The following is a 15,373-nucleotide window of genomic DNA, read 5'->3' as shown; positions in this document are numbered from 1 at the left end:
TTATACAAGAACTACAGATCATAGATTGTAGACTTAAATGTATCCTGGACCTAAATGTAAAATGTATAACTAAAGCAAAAAACATAGGAGAAAAAAAATCTTTAGGATCAAAACTAGGCAGAGTCCTCTGACTTTACACCAGAAGCATGATCCTTAAAGGGAAATACTGACAAATTGGACTTGATCCAAATTGAAAACTTTGGCTCTGCTAAAGACCCTGTGCAAAGGCTGTGATGGGAGGAAATATTTGCAGAACGTACATCCAACAAAGAACAAATAATGTAGAGTATATAATGAGTTCTCAAAACTCAACAGTAACAAAAGTAAATGGCCCAATTAGGACGTGGGCAAAAGTCATGTGGATAGAGAGATGGCAGACAAGGCCAGGAGAAGATAACAGATTTCACTGGCCATACAGAAATGCAGTTTGAGTCCCAAGGAGATATCACTGTGTATCTATTGGAATGGCTAACACAAAAAACAGTGAAAACCAACCAGTAAGTCTGCTCACCTGAGTGGGTTTCTGCAGAAATTTAGAGAGAGCTGCCAAGAGGAAAGCCATGTTATAAGCCTTAAAGACACTGAAGTCATTAAGGTCCCTGAAAATGGCTATAAGAAAAAAATTAAAAATAAAATAAAAAGCAGCAACAACACCACATGCTGCTGAAGATGTGGAGAATGTAGTGGGAATGTAAAATGGTACGGTCACTCTGGGAAAAAGATACCAGACAACCCAACAATCGCACCCTTGGGCCTGTGTTCCCAGAGAAATAAAGACTGATGCTCACACAAATGTTTACATTTGTTATAGTGCATAACATATGTTATGCACAATGCCCCAAACTGGAAACAGCCCGGGTCTCCTTCGGCAGGGAAGTGGTTAGGCAAAACCTTGGTCCATCCGTAACATGGGGTCTTCCTCAGCAATAAAAACAGAACGGACTACCAACGCATGCAAAACAGTGGTCAAAGCACCACAGAAATATGCTAATTGAAAACAGCCTACCTCCCACCTAGTTAATGTTCTTGAAACAACAACACTATCAGATGGATAACACATCAGTGGTTATTGGAGACCAATGGGGCAGTCGGTGTGGTTGTAAAAGGCAATAGGGAAGGTCCTTCTGAAAGCAAACATTCGGTATCCTGTGTATTAATGTGCTGTGACCCTGTATTGTATTTCTACAAGACCTCACCACTAGTGTAAAGAGTACAAAGGGTCTATTATTTCTTACAATTGTAAGTGAATCTGCAATTACCAAATAAATAAACAAACAAAACTTTAAAGGCACCTGTGTTCAAAGCAGCATTATTAACAGTAGCCAGAAGGTGCAAGCCACCCACGTGTCCATTAAAGAATGAATGGATAAACACAGTGGGTTATACGCACACCAGGGAACATCATCCAGCCTTAATGGGGAAGGAATTTCTGACACAGTTACACTGTGGATGAACCTAGAGGACAATACGCTGAGGGAAACTGGCCAGACACCAAAGGGCAGATGCTGTGTCATTCCACTTATGTTCGCTCTCCAGAGTGAGGGGATGGTGGGCGCCAGAGCTGGCGGTGTTGGGAGCACAGGAATGACCACCAAATGGCTGAGGAGTTTCAGCTTGGAGAGGTGAAAAAATTCTGGAGATTGGCTGCACACCAACATTTAAAAACAGTACTGAACATTAAAAATGGCTAGGATTGTAAATTTTATTATATGTATTTTACAACTAAAAGTAAAAGTTAAAAAGACCCTAAATGATAAGACCTTTGGGATGGTGATTCTTAATGCAATGTGCAGAAACTCTTCAGTGGGGATTAAACAGTACTGACTCATCAAAATCTGCATCTTCAGCACATTGCAGCATCTACAGGGACTGGGAATCTGAAGGTGAGCACCAAAGCTCTGTAGGTACTAAATTCACAGCGTCCCCCTGCAAAGTGTACTGGTCAAAAGTAACCGTTTTCAATAAGAATAGTTCTACCTCCTTTGGATAGTTTGACTCATCAGCCAGCTCAGGCAGCTCAGAGCAGATACTGGGGCACATGCCTCACTCACTGGGGCAGCTCCCAGGGCAAGGACATCCGACCCCACATGCTGGCTTATTCTTTTCCACCCTGAGCCCACTCATCCCAGGTTTAAAGTCCTGTCAAATGCACTGTGTAGAGAATACACTGTGCATACTGTCCTTCAGCTAGTCTTTCACCTACTGAGAACCAGCAGCAACCGGGTCCACCCAGGCCAGACGGCACCCATACTCTCACAACAACTGCACCTCATGGCAGCCAGTGGGACGTGTTAGGGAGAACAGTGAAGGTGGTGCGGTCAGAAACCTCCAGGCAGGAGCTGGGATGGGAAAGGGTAAGTGAGGAGGACACCTGCAGACCAAGCCCAGCTCCCACCTGGGGAGGACACCCGAGAATGGAGGCCTTACGTGGAAATTCCCTAACAGCCCTCTACATGGCTGTGTGATGGCACGGAAGAAATCTGCCTTCCCTCCCCTTTTTCAGTGGAGGGGACACCGAAGCCTCATGGTGAGCAGCCCAGACTCTGAGGCAGGAGGAGGGATGGACTCATGTGAACTCGGATAGGTCCCCTCAGTTTTTCTAGGATGGGGCTGAACAGCCGGTGTGGCAGACACAAACCTGCCAGGGTCCGTCCCCCTGTAGCTGACAGAGGCAAAGGGGGTTTTCAAGGCTCCTGCAGGTCACTCACCAGGGGCAGCTGGAGGGCAGTCACCTGCTGTGCGTCCCTCAAGCTCAGGTCTTGGAGGGATGAGTCTTGTGGAACTGAAAGAGATGAGAAAAGCTTATCTCATAACCCCAGGCCTCTTTCCTCATCTGCAAAGGCAGGATTACAAGATAATGCATATAAAAAGGTTTGGGCAAACCACAAGATTTATTCCTTTGCTTTCAGAGACAATGATGGGGACTTTAACAGGGAATTCCTGAGCTCCAGTTGGCCCTGCCACCAAGTTGGGAATGCAACTTCCCACAGGTGCAGGGACCTCAACTTCATGATCCAAAATCAGGAAAACATAAAGCCGAGAGCTCTGAGTACCAGTAAGAGCTGCCAGCAGTGCAGATTCCTGTGGGGCTCCACGGCCAGATAAACACACACGTTGAAGTTACCACCTGCAAACTCTAGAACAAAGGCCTGTCGCAGTGCCCTGACCACCACTGCTAGCAGGTGTGGAGTACAGCCGTGGGACACCTCACTAGGCCCACTCTGGGGCCTGGGCAGTGATGCTATTGCAGCAGGGCTTCTATCCCAACTGGCTCAGGCTTTTGTAAGCAGTGAGCCTCATACCTTGCCCAGGGTGCAGCCATGTGAAAAGAAGCTGTTTCAAAAGGTGGTCCTTTCACAGGAAAGCTGCACCATTGTGTCCTGGTCTCCTGAAGGTTGACTCCACATCACACATTCAATCAGTGTCAAGGCTGACACAAGTGCCAGCGCCCCTCACCTTTCAGACTCAGGCTGCAGCAGGGACAGGTATAGCTCTTTAGAACAAAGGTCTGGAATAGCTGGCAGTGACACTGGGGGGTCCCCGAGAGAGGCCGCCTGCCCCCTGCCAGGGAAGCCAGGCAGGGCAGGCGTGGATTCTGCTCTCACACCTGCCACCTTCCCGGGTGACCACAGCTCCACCCCACCTTTCCCATGGGACAAGAGCCCTCATTGACACTTTTGCAAATCACTGTGGAAACCTTTCAGCCTCTAAACAAGACCTAGCTTCTTAGGAAGATGTTCAAGATTAGGAACTACATGGCTTTTTTTACTGGAGGCTCATCCCAATGACTCACCAGGTCTTCTCTGTCTCTTTATTATATAGCTCAGGGAAAATGGAGCTGAGTCGCTTGACCTGCGTCCATCAGTGGCAACTGGCTTGTCTCCCAACTTCCCCACAAAGCACCAGCTTAGGCTGGGGAGCCCCTCCTGGGGGCACTCCTGCCCCACAACCTGCATAGCCCAGGCTGCCTGTACATGCACCGTTTATTTGGACTGACGGTCCTTGCCTTACGCCTGTCATTACAGGCTGAACTGAGTCCCCACCAAATTTATATGCTGGAGTCCCAACCCCCAAGATGTCAAACCATGACTATATTTGGAGATGTTGGTCTTTCAAGAGGTAATTAAGTTAATGTAACATCTTTAAGACAGACCCTAACCCCAGTTGACTGGCATCCTTGTAAGAGACTTGGACACACACAGAGGGACAGAGAGATGATGGCCATCCACACATCAAGGAGAGAGGCCTCCAAGGAAGTAGGCCTGCCCACACCTGGAGCTCGGACTTCCAGCCTCCACAACTGGAAGAAAAGAAACGTCTGGTGTCTAAGCCGCCTTGCTTGTGGGACTTGGTTCGGAAATTCCTAGAAAACTAATACAGCCATCTGGACTTTAAACAAGGAGAGGCTGAAGAGTTTGATTTATACAGGAGTCAACAGTTTTACCCATAAAGAAATTTAACATGTTTTTTTTAATTGAAAAACTTACTGCAATGCTAAGGACAAGTTCTGTGAATTGCAAGAGTACTCTCCTGGCTGCCCCTCCTTTGCATGTTATCTATAGTACTGGGTTGACCAAAAAGCTTGTTTGGTTTTTACCATAAGATGGCTCTAGTAGCACTTGGTTATCTTTAACTTCATTTGAAACAATTGTTAGATTGTATTGTGACAGCTATCTTATCAGTGTGCATTTAAAAAACTTATCAAAATGGGTGTATTTTTGTGTAGCGACCTTCAACTTAATATTGAAGATGGAAGAAAATACGCAACACTTTCGGCATGTTATGCTTTATTATCTTAAGAAAAGTAAAAATGCAATTGAAATGCAGAAAGAGATTTGTGCAGTGTACAGAGAAGGTGTTATGACTGATTGAATGTGTCAAAAGTGGTTTGCGGCCCTGGCTGGTGTGGCTCAGTGGTTGAATGCTGGCCTAAGAATCAACGGGTTGCTAGTTCAATTCCCTGTCTTGGGCACATGCCTGCATTGCAGGCCAGGTAAGCAGTAGGGGGCGCATGAGAGGCACCCACACGTCAATGTTTCCCTCTCTTTCTCCCTCACTTTTCCTCTCTAAAAAATAAAATAAATAAAATCTTAAAAAAAAAAGTGGTTTGAGAAGTTTTGTGCTGGAGATTTCTTGCCGGACGGTGCTTCACAGTTGGGCAGACAGTTGAAGTTGATAGTGATCAAACTGAGACATTAATTGAGAACAGTGAACATTATACCATGTGGGAGTGGGAGATAGCCGACATACTCGAAATATCCAAATCAATAAAGTTATTGGTGAAAATGAAAAATGTGTCTTTTTTAATGGAAAAAAACCCACAGGGACTTTTTGGCCAACCCAATACAATATGGAAAGCCTGCCCGAAGTAACCCCCACACCATACAAATCACTCACTCAACCTGAGGGCAGCACAACTTCCTGTGGGGATGACATCAACTCAAAATCATGACTGGCTCCGGCCCCCTTGCTCCACATTTTATGATATATTCTTTCAATCCTCAAGAAATCTAATATGGGCAATGAGTGCCTCCTTGGATGGGCCAGGAAACTGAGGCTTGCAGAATTTAGAAGCATGCCCCAGGTACAGAGAGGGGATTCAAAGTCAAGTGTACCTGGGCCAAAGCCACCTACCTGCCTGTAGCCACCAGCATACTCTGTACAGATATTCAGAAATGTCCAGGTGACAATTAAGCCAGAAACCCTGAGATGCCTACCTGTTCCCTCTGAGGGTATTCCTGGATTTCCTGCAGCATAATAACATGCCTGAGGTCAGGAGTTGATCAGCTGGTACAGACAGGTTCAGGGAGACAAGCAGAGATGGCCACACTCGGCTCCTGACATAGGCACCACTGGGAGAGCCACAGTGTCCAGCTGTCCCCAAAATGGCAAAGCCCAGAGATACGCCCTCACAGGAAGAAGATGGTTCAGTCTCAGACACCCCCTACAGCAGAGGTTCCTCTGGGTGGACTGGGTGCCAGGAAAAGAACAGACACCCTCAGAAGATTCTGATTCAATTGCTCTAGGGAGGAACCCAGGCCTTTATGGCTCCTTAGGGGACAAGAGAGAACTACTAAAGACAAGAGCCACCACCAAGGCACAGGATGGGGCATGCAGGCTCCTCCCCCACACCCTCAGGCTCCCTACCTGGGTCCCCGCTGAGCTGGCCTGGCAGTCTGCTCTGGAGCCCCGGGCCCTGGGGCAGGGCCACCAGTGGGACTTCCTGGCTCTTTGCACCGTGGCTCTGGGGCTCTGCTGGCAGCAGCTCCTGCTCTTGGTCCCGAGGACCGTCAGCGTCATCAATCACCACTGGGTCCTCACAGTGCTTGAGCTGCAATCCCAGAGAGAGTGTCTCAGGACAGGTGGAGAGGGCCCCAGCCAGCCAAGGCCAGTGGCCGACCACTGGAGGCTCAGCCCAGGCCTTGGACCGGGCTGTAAAGGGGGGATGGCTTATCTTCCCCGTAATTAGAGCCTTTGGAGAATGTAACCTGCTGTACTAAGAGACCAACACTTGTGTGAACCCAACCAAAGCACAGAGTTCCAGACAGAATTCCTCAGCCCTGCAAGGGCTGCGTGGCCCCATCTCCACTGCTGCCCAGCCACTCTCACCCTCGCTCCTCCCAGCCTCTGGCCGGCCCAGAGCAGCCGCTCCGCTCACCCACTGCCAGGGTCTCCCCGGCTCCCGCTCCAGTGCCTCCACAGCAGCCACAGCCTGCTCTCCACTTTCAGGCTCCTGGGCACGCACCCAGCCCTGGATCTCGCGGGGCAGGATGGCCAGAAACTGCTCCAGGACAAGCAGCTCCAGGATCTGCTCCTTGCTGTGTCGCTCGGGCCGCAGCCAGCCCCGGCACAGGTCCCAGAGGCGTTGCAGGGCCTCACGGGGGCCTGCTGCCTCCTGGTAACGGAACCGGCGGAAGAGGCGTCGGGAGGATTCTGGGCTGGGAAGCTCGCCCTGGGGGCCAGGGCTCTCTCCCGGTGGGCTCCTCATTTTCCTGGGCTCCTCACTTTCCTTCGGAGCCAACACTCGGGGGCACAGGGCTGTGGGCATGATGGGATTTGATGGGGGTCAGCAGCAGAAGACGACCCTATTTCCAAACAGAAATCACTGGCTTCAACACTCTGGTCTCCTGCAGCAGGTTTGGGGGTGGTGATGGGGAAAGTGACAAGGCCCACAGACCACCCTTGGGAGAAGCTCTGGGACCTGTGAGAAGTGTCAGTATGGCTGGTCCTTGCACAAAGGGAGAGAGGGTGCTACCATCCCCCAACAGCATCATTATGTGCTCCCCTAACTGGTCAACCAGACAAACAAGGCAGGGAGTCCTGGAGAAAAGCAGTGGCCTTGCAACATGACAATGGCATTCTGAGCATCCAGCACACTGACAGGGATACATGCAGGAGACAGAAGGAATTAAGACTCTAGGGTACCTTCGGTGGCCAAGTCCTCCTGGAGAGGACCCGAGAGGGCTGAGCCAGGCAGGCTGCTATCTTGGGGCTTCTGAGCCAAAGTCACCGTCCTTGCCCTTGAGACCTTCACAACATGAGCTGGAAAGACAAAGACAGGTGGGCAGGGAAGACCCAAGAGGGCACATCCAGGATGGGAGACCCACATGCTGGCGGCCAGGGTCAGCATCCGTGGTAGACCTGCTGGACAAAGAGCGGAGCCAGCTCTGCTGCAGTCTGCCTTGGGAGACTGGGTGGTGGGGGTGGGGGAGCACATGGCTGAGAAGATACTCACACAAGAAAGGGGACAGTCAAAAGTGACAGCCACATCCTGAGATTCTTGGAGAAAAGTAATGCTGTGCATTTAAAAACACCAGCACTTTCAGATCAGCCTCCCCCAGCTCACTAAGTCTAAGATGCCTGACCTTGCCTCCACCACCTTCTCTTCCCTTGCCATCTTTTTTTAAAAAAGATTTAATTTTTTAGAGAGAGGGGAAGGGACAGAGAAAGAGAGGAAGAGAAACATCAACATGCAAGAGAAACACTGACCAGTTGCCTCTCACACACCACCCACTGGGGACTGGACTGCAACCCAGGTGTGTGCCCTGACTGGAAATTAAACCCAGAACCCTTTGGTCCACAGGTCAGTACTCACGCCACTGAGCCACACCAGGAGGGCATAATGAAACCATAATGAAGGCACCTATACACACTGAAGAGCCCTCCCCAGGCAGGATAGAGACGGGAGCCCCCATGTGAGCACAGAGGGGGCTCAGGGATCCTCCATCTCCCCAGTTCCAGTGAACACACACGGGGAGACATCAGAGAGTAACAGCACTACTCAAAGACTACGGGACCCAGAGAAACCCCCTCCCCCTCCCTCAGGCCTCTAAGACCACTGAGCACAGTCACTGGACCTCCACACCCAGACTAGATGAGGAGTCCCAGCTTAACCTTAACCGCCAACCGCTCAGCGGCCCCAAGGGTCCCATGTGGAATGCAGGCCTCACTGCTAGTTGACAGAAGAGCCACAAACCCATGGCATGGCAGTCAGAAAAACCCAAGTGCCTGGACCGCTTTGCTTTCCAAGGGAAAACAGTCTAGCAGAACAGGACTGAAGGAGTCTGGCGGGGGCCCGCTGAAAGGGGCCCCTTGTCCACCTTCTTCAGGGCCGGCTCCTGCATCAGGAACCCAGTCTCCGCTTCACCGCCCCGAAGGCCCTGAGCTCAGCCGCCACACAACTGCAGAAACTCTGGGGGCTCAGGTCTGCCCCAATCTAAGGGAGCCAGGCCCTACCCTCAGCGCTCTGGGTCCCGTGTCCGCTGAGAACCAGCCCTAACCAGACGGCGTTGTTCCTCTTTGTCAACCCAGCCCCCGGCGGTAGGAGGCTCAGGAGTGATGCCTGATGAATGAACGAACGTGGGTCCCAGAGGATCCTCGCCGGGAGGGCGGGACAGGACTGGACGGGGCGGGGCGGGCTTCTAGGAGAAGGGACTGCGCGCGATCAGCAGAAAGGAAAGGGGAGGGCATTTTAGGCCGAGGAAAGGCCGAGCTTTTCCTCGTTCCCCGCCTCCCGCTTCCCCCGCAGCGCGCCCACGCGCGCATCTCACACACACACACACACACACACACACACACACACACACACACACACTCCCCCCACCCCTCTCCCTCTCTCTCAGGCGCGCGCGCGCCCCCAGTGTAGCCAGTTCCCGGCTCCTCACCTCACAGCCTGTAACTCCTTCCCCGCGTGCAACTCAAATCCCTCCGGCCGCGGGGTTAGGCTCCGCAGCCGTTCCTCATCCTTCCCAGCCGGCCTCCCGGTGTCCTTCCTGAGGCGGGCTCTCTGCAGGGCCCGACTCCCTCCCTGGCCAGCCAAGCCTCGTCTCCTGCTCATCCAGAAAACCACGGCTCCACTTAGAAGGGAAGAGTAGGAACAAATGCAGGCGTCTGAAAAACAATATTGGTGTGGCTTTAACCAACCCCCCGCCTGCAGATCCACCGATGATCGGCTCCGGGATAGGGGGCGCGCGGGGCCGAGGGACGCGCGGGGCGGGGAGGCGCGCGCGATCGGGGTGCACGGGGCCAGGGGTCCGGGGTGCTTGCGGCCGGAGGAAGAGGTGGAAGGGCGCTGCGCGGGCCGCAGGAGCCCGGCCGAACTCACCGCCGCAGCGCGTCCCCGTTGGAAGGCCGCGCAGGCTTGGCCGCCTCTGGAGCCCGCGGGACGCGGAGGAAAGAAAAGGCCGGACCCTCGGGCTCCCTCCCCTGGGACACTTCCTGCTCCGCTCTAGGACAGCGGAGGTCTCGGCGTCTCAGTGGTTCGCTCCCCGCCCCCTGGCCGAGGTGTGCGCGGGGGTGACATCCGACACCCCCAGCCCGGCTCGAGCACCGCCCCGCCCCTCTTCGCGCGCGTCCGGGCCTCCGCGCTGGCAGGGTTGTCTGCCCCGCCACCAGGCCCGGCCTCCCAGTGGCCTGGGGCGCGCCTGGTAGGCTGGGGGCGGGGGCGTAAAGGGCAACGCGGGGACGGCGCCGCTGGCTGTGGCCAAGGACACGCTCGCCTCGAGGACGCGCGGTGCGGAGAGGTGTCGGGGCTATCCTCTCAGCTGTTCTCTCCGCTCCCACGCCCCGGGGCTTGTGGATGCCCGGAACTGCGGATCCTGGGCCGGGGCTGAAGGTAGGAATGGAGAAAGGGAGCCGCTCCTTTTAGGAGTCCCTTGTGACCTCCCCTGGCAGGCGCCACCCCCTTGATGGCCACAACCCGTTCTAAGAGCCGGCTGCGGCCGCTGAAGAGACGAGAAGGGTGAGAGAAACGCAGACCTCCTCTGTCTGCCTCTGCAGCTTTGGGACGTCCGAGGTGTCAGCTTGCACTTTCTTGGGCTTAAACAGACTTGCGGAGTTTCGGTTTAAGGAAGGTTGCCTGCTGCACGGCCCTTCTCAGCATCAGAACAAGGCTGGGGAGTGCGCGGAGAGCCCCGGTGCGTCTCACTCCGAGCGGCTGGCGGGGACCTCGGGGCTCTTGGTTCTCTTTGAGCCAGAAGCGCAGGGGGAGGTTAGAGGCCTTTGGAAGTGGCAGCGAGGGGCAAGCAGGAATTAGGGCCTCCCGAATCCCCCCAACACTACCCAATGCTGAATATAGCCCCTGAATCAGGAGGGGTCTTCCTGGGTCATCCTTAACCTTCCAGATTCCGGAGCGTGGAAGGAAGAGCGCCTCGGGTCCCCTGAGCAGGTCTGATTCCCTCCTACCCACGCCACTGCTCCATCGAGCCGCCCTGAAGTTAAACTCTCCCGGGGAACAGAAAGCAGAGAAAAGTCTCTGAGTACCGAGCACCGGAGGGTTACCGACCCGCAGCCACCTCTGCTTTCAGTCAGACTGATTCAAGGGCAAGCAGAACAAACCAGTTCCCCAAAAGAAAATGGCCTGGCTGAGTGAGTTGGTACGAGGCGGGTGGGTCAAGACACCAGCCCTTTGCCCTGTGTATCTTTTCATTTCATGGTCTGGTGCCTCTTCTTTCAAGTTACCAATTACCGCGCCTGGCTGGTGGAAGTTACCGCGTCTGTCAAATGCCTGGACTCTGACTTCAGCAGCAGATGGAGTGAAGCTCTTTTCAGTGAACAGTGGTTGTTCACCCAAATGGTCACCCAGGGATCTCACCTGGAGCTTGTGGATACCAAAGGGAGCCACCCCCATCTGACTGCACTGAACTCAGTGTTAACCCCACTGCCCCCAGGAGCACCAGCCAGCACCATGAGGTCATGCAGCCTGAGGAGAGGGCTCCCCTGGGAGGAACCAGGGGCCAGTGAGGTAGGCTTGAGCAAAATCCCAGCCTATGGCCCTGCTGTGAAGGTTCAGACTCTCTCTGCTGGAGCTCCCAGCCCTGAGACTGACTGGGGGGGGAATCAGCAGTTGAGCATCGGGAACCTGTGCTCCTTGCTCTTCCCTGCTGTGGCCCTAAAGCAGGTAACATGCAGAACCCAGAGATTGCTAGCACACAACATCAGTCCCCATTGCCCAGTCCAGCTCCTTCCCGGCAAACTGTTGATCCATCTCAGCTCAGAACTTGCCCTTACTTTGCATTTGTCTGGTATTTCACCAAGCACCTGGGTTAAAGCCTGCCTCCTTGACTCCTCACCATATGATCTCAGGCCTACTTCACCTTTCTGCACCTCAGCTTCCTCATCCAGAGAATAGAGCCGATGCTATTCACCTCATTGGGTAGGTATGGAATCCTTCATCATTCAACAAACATACCAAGCACCTCCTAGGCTATCTTAGTGCTAGGTGCCTTTCCAGGTGCTCAGAGTACATCTGTTAACACAACTAGCTTCTGGGGGGAAAGGGGAAGCAAGCAGTTAGCAAAATCAGTACCATGATTTGCTAAGTTTGATCCGTGCTGCAGAGGACAAGGAAAGTGGAGCAACGTCTGGTAACAGTATTGAAGAAGTCAGGTCGGGCTCCATTGCCACAGTTACATCTGGAATGAGGGAGCTGATTAAGTTCAAGCTGGGATAAGAACAGGGTCCCTACAGGGAGGAGGAACGGCACAGGGTCATGGCCAGTGAACAAGGGGGTGGGGTGTCCGAACTGGTGGGGGACACTGGGAGCCATGGGAAGGTGCTTTCCATGGTGCCAAGTGGGGATGTGTTCCATGCCTACGGTGAAGCACCAGCAAGGAAGCCATGCCCTAAGCCTGCTGAAGGCCCACCGGGACCTGTGCTGGTCTTTGGGTTATATTACCGCTGCTGGTTGGGTATGTTTTTATAAAATGCTTGCTGCCTGTCACCAACTGTTCCATCCTTGGGGAGACCATGGTGGACAGAAGATCCTGGCTCCTGACAGATGGAAGGTGAATCAGGAAATAATAAATGACTCTTCAATATAATGTCATCAATGGTTATGTCACCATTGGTGACAGAACATCAGGAGGAGCCTGCCACTGCAGTCAGGTGGAACCTCCGCGAGGAAGTGGTATCTGAGGGCACAGCAGGCCCATGGCGGGCAAAGCAGAGGTGTGTGGGAAGAGCATTCCTGCAAAGGGAGCAGTACGGGGAAGGTGGTGAAGCGGCAGCTTGGTCCCCTAGGGGCAAGAGCGGTGGGTGAACGCCTAGGCTGGAGGGAGAGAGTGCGCTGGGATTCGATTGGGCGTGGCCTGACTGGACTATCCTTTTACCAAGAACACTATCCAGAACGGGTTGGAGCAGAAGAAGCGGGTGCCACGTTATAAGGGGCAACAGAAATGCAAGCGGGAGATGGTGATCCCGCAGTTGCCTGGCGGATTTCTCCTCCCTGTGCTGTGTGGCCTTAGAATGAGGAACAGCTGTGGCTTGGGCCTGACTTGGGTCCAGACTTAGAAGCAGGTATCTGGGAGGGGTAGGGAGAGGATGGCGGTTTTTTGTCTTGCTGGGTCAGAGATGTCCCAAGGACAAGCAGTGAATTGGGTCCAGACTTAGAAGCAGGTATCTGGTAGAAGGGCGAGGCTGGAGTACAAATCTGGAATTACAGCAGTAGAGACCCTGGGTGGGCATGGGCGATGGGGAAGCAGCTTCAGAAAGGCTAGGTTTGGAGACCCGAGGAGAGGAGGGGAGAGCAAGGGAGGGCAGAGGGAAAGCGAAGCGGGGAAGGCGGAGAGCAAGTGCGGTTCTAGAACGAGGGCTGGTCAAGGGGGTTGAGTGCTGTTTCAAGATCCGGTTAGAGGAGGAGAAAACAATGCCGGGGTCTCAGACGCGGGCTCTGGTGGAGGCGGAGGGCAAAGCACAGGTGCTGGGCTGCTGGGCCCGAGCAGTGTGGAGGAGGGAGGGAGGGAGTGGAGGTGGCGGGCTGTAGCCACGGGGGCCTGGGTCGCCTAGTGAAGGTGGGGGAAATTAGATGGAGGCCCGGCAGGCAGGAGGGGTCTGGGGTGCAAGGCCAAGGGGAGCAGGGGAGGCTGGGCAGGGGTGGGCGCTGTGAGTGTGGGTGGACCCATGAGTGCTCATACACTTCAGGGGAGTGAGAAGCAGGGTGTGATGGTTCATTTTATGTGTCTCCTTGCCCTGGCCACGGGGCCCAGGCATTTGATCAAATACCATTTTTTAAAAATGAGATTTACATTTAAATTAATAGATTTTGAGTAATGTGGGTGGGCTTCATTCAGTCTGTCGAAGTCCTTAAGAGTAAAGACTGATGTACCCAAGGAGGAGGAATTTTGCCTGCAGTCTGCCTTCAGATTCCAGACTGCAACAAAACCTCTTCCCTAGGTCTCCCACTGCACCTGCCCTGGAAATTTCAGGCTTGCCAGCTCGCCATCCCATGAGACAATCCTCTCTCTCTCTCTGGTTCTGTTTCTCTAGAAAACACTGACCAACACAAGGTCCTCAGCTGACGGAGAGGGGAAGGCATGTGGCCAGTGCAAAGGCCCAGTGGCAATCCACTGAGCGCAGGAGTTCTGTGTTAATAAGGTTCTCACAAGACAAGCCTCCCAGCTGTCCCAAGGGGGCTGTTACCTACTTTTATGTTTTCTTTTTCCTTCTGATGAAGGCAGGAAGACTTTAAAACTAAACATAGGCTGACACAGCTTACTACTCAGAGCTCCAGAAGCACCTCTAAAATGGCCCAGTTGTCACTGGAAAAAGTTGTCTTCCCTTTCCTTGAAATCATGTGTTGGGTGCTGTGGTCCAGGAAACAACATCAGTACTGCAAACATCAGTTTGGGGAGCTGTTCACTAGCACTAGGGTGTTAATGCCAACTCAGCCAGATACCCCAGGACCAGCTGTAGTCGACAAACTCTGATGAACTCAGCAACCCAGGGGGCTGGAGTGAGCCTTAATGAAGGGAGATGGTCCACCTGGAGGACAGAGGGACCGGAGGAGGGTGGCAGGGAGGTGGGGGTCACTGCCCTGCCACTATTTAGAGGTGGGCTCAGGAAAGGGGGGTCTACTGGGGGGTCCTGGGCTGTCAGGGGGTGATGGCTTAGCCATGGAGTGCTGCAGGAGTACAGGACACCAATCTAGGGAGCCTGTGGTAAGAAGATGGGGCCTTGTGGCATGTCACAGCAGCTGCAAGGCTTGGGGAGGCCCCGTTCCACAATGTCTGTCCGGCCGCCTTGTGCCTTCTCAGTCCTCACGATTCTCACGCATTTGTCCTGGACAGGATTCAGCTCCATCAGGAGGGAACCACCCTGATCCTTGCAGTTTTGTGGATGTTTCCATTTACATGAGTTTCATCCTTTCTGTTTGCTCCTTAAATGAGGTGAGGCCCAGGATCTGGAATTTCAGAATAAGAAGTGGGGCTCAGAGAAAGGAAATGGGTCAAGGACCCGGTGGTACAGATGTTGGGGTGGGGGGGTCTGCATCTATTGATATGACCATATCAATAGATACAGAAACTATGAACAAGATGCTCAGCAGCTGCTAGGCTCACCACCTGCATTTTATCATTTAATTCTCACAAGAACCCACAGAGACTGGAGCCCCAAGGTCCACGTAACAGTGTGAAATCTCTTCTGTAGGAAAGAGGGACTTACTGCATGCTGGATCCCACACCCTGATCCCATCTCAGACAGCAGACCTGCATCCCCCACTTGGATCTGTTTCCTGATCCTGTTTGAGAGCCCAGACCTTATGAGCCCCTCCATGTCCACCCAGCCTGCCCTCTAGATACCATTTAAGTCACAGAACTATGGTGTGCCTACCTCCAGTATTTCCTCTCAGTCCCAGGAATAGTAGGAAAGTCCTGTGCCTGCCCCCTTGCTGTGTAACCTCCTTAGATGCTAGGGAGAAGTGGATGCATTCTTCCGTTCATCCCATGATAATACAACACCCAGCACACGTGGATCAAAAAAGATTTCTTAAGTACCCAGCACAGAGATACAAAACAGGTACCCATTCATCACAGTCCTCTTTCCTTCTCAATTAGCTGCACGCAAACTTTTGAACTTTTTAGTGTTTTACACCTCCTAT

The 15,373-nt window shown here is 53.1% G+C and overlaps 2 protein-coding genes and 1 non-coding gene across 4 annotated transcripts in view; 2 read left to right on the top strand and 1 right to left on the bottom strand.

The window, feature by feature from the left end:
* Positions 1 to 9,759, bottom strand: part of ZNF496 (zinc finger protein 496) — a 34,239-nt gene extending 24,480 nt beyond the window's left edge. Inside the window, exons 1-6 of one of the 2 annotated variants that reach the window (XM_053911031.1) lie at positions 9,605 to 9,759; positions 9,165 to 9,390; positions 7,426 to 7,542; positions 6,659 to 7,085; positions 6,148 to 6,331; positions 2,709 to 2,782 (exon numbers count right to left, since the gene is read on the bottom strand). In XM_053911031.1, coding sequence (XP_053767006.1) covers positions 2,709 to 2,782; positions 6,148 to 6,331; positions 6,659 to 7,048 — 648 coding nt within the window. In that variant the 5' untranslated portion in view covers positions 7,049 to 7,085; positions 7,426 to 7,542; positions 9,165 to 9,390; positions 9,605 to 9,759. The remainder of the gene's footprint in view (positions 1 to 2,708; positions 2,783 to 6,147; positions 6,332 to 6,658; positions 7,086 to 7,425; positions 7,543 to 9,164; positions 9,391 to 9,604) is intronic. The other variant, XM_053911032.1, reaches the window with a different exon arrangement.
* On the top strand, positions 488 to 617 carry LOC112305285 (small nucleolar RNA SNORA33). The gene has a single exon (XR_002974812.1). It is a non-coding gene; the product is annotated as a small nucleolar RNA SNORA33 (small nucleolar RNA).
* A 41-nt stretch (positions 9,760 to 9,800) lies between the features above and the next one.
* Positions 9,801 to 15,373, top strand: part of NLRP3 (NLR family pyrin domain containing 3) — a 133,874-nt gene continuing 128,301 nt past the window's right edge. Inside the window, exon 1 of the mRNA XM_024560927.4 lies at positions 9,801 to 10,114. The gene's annotated coding sequence lies outside the window, so the exon portion shown is untranslated. The remainder of the gene's footprint in view (positions 10,115 to 15,373) is intronic.

Source organism: Desmodus rotundus, chromosome 9, assembly GCF_022682495.2.
Source record: "Desmodus rotundus isolate HL8 chromosome 9, HLdesRot8A.1, whole genome shotgun sequence".
In the NCBI taxonomy this organism is placed as follows: Eukaryota; Metazoa; Chordata; class Mammalia; order Chiroptera; family Phyllostomidae; genus Desmodus; species Desmodus rotundus.
Note: the sequence above shows the minus strand (reverse complement) of the source record. Positions and strands in the feature narration are given on the sequence as shown.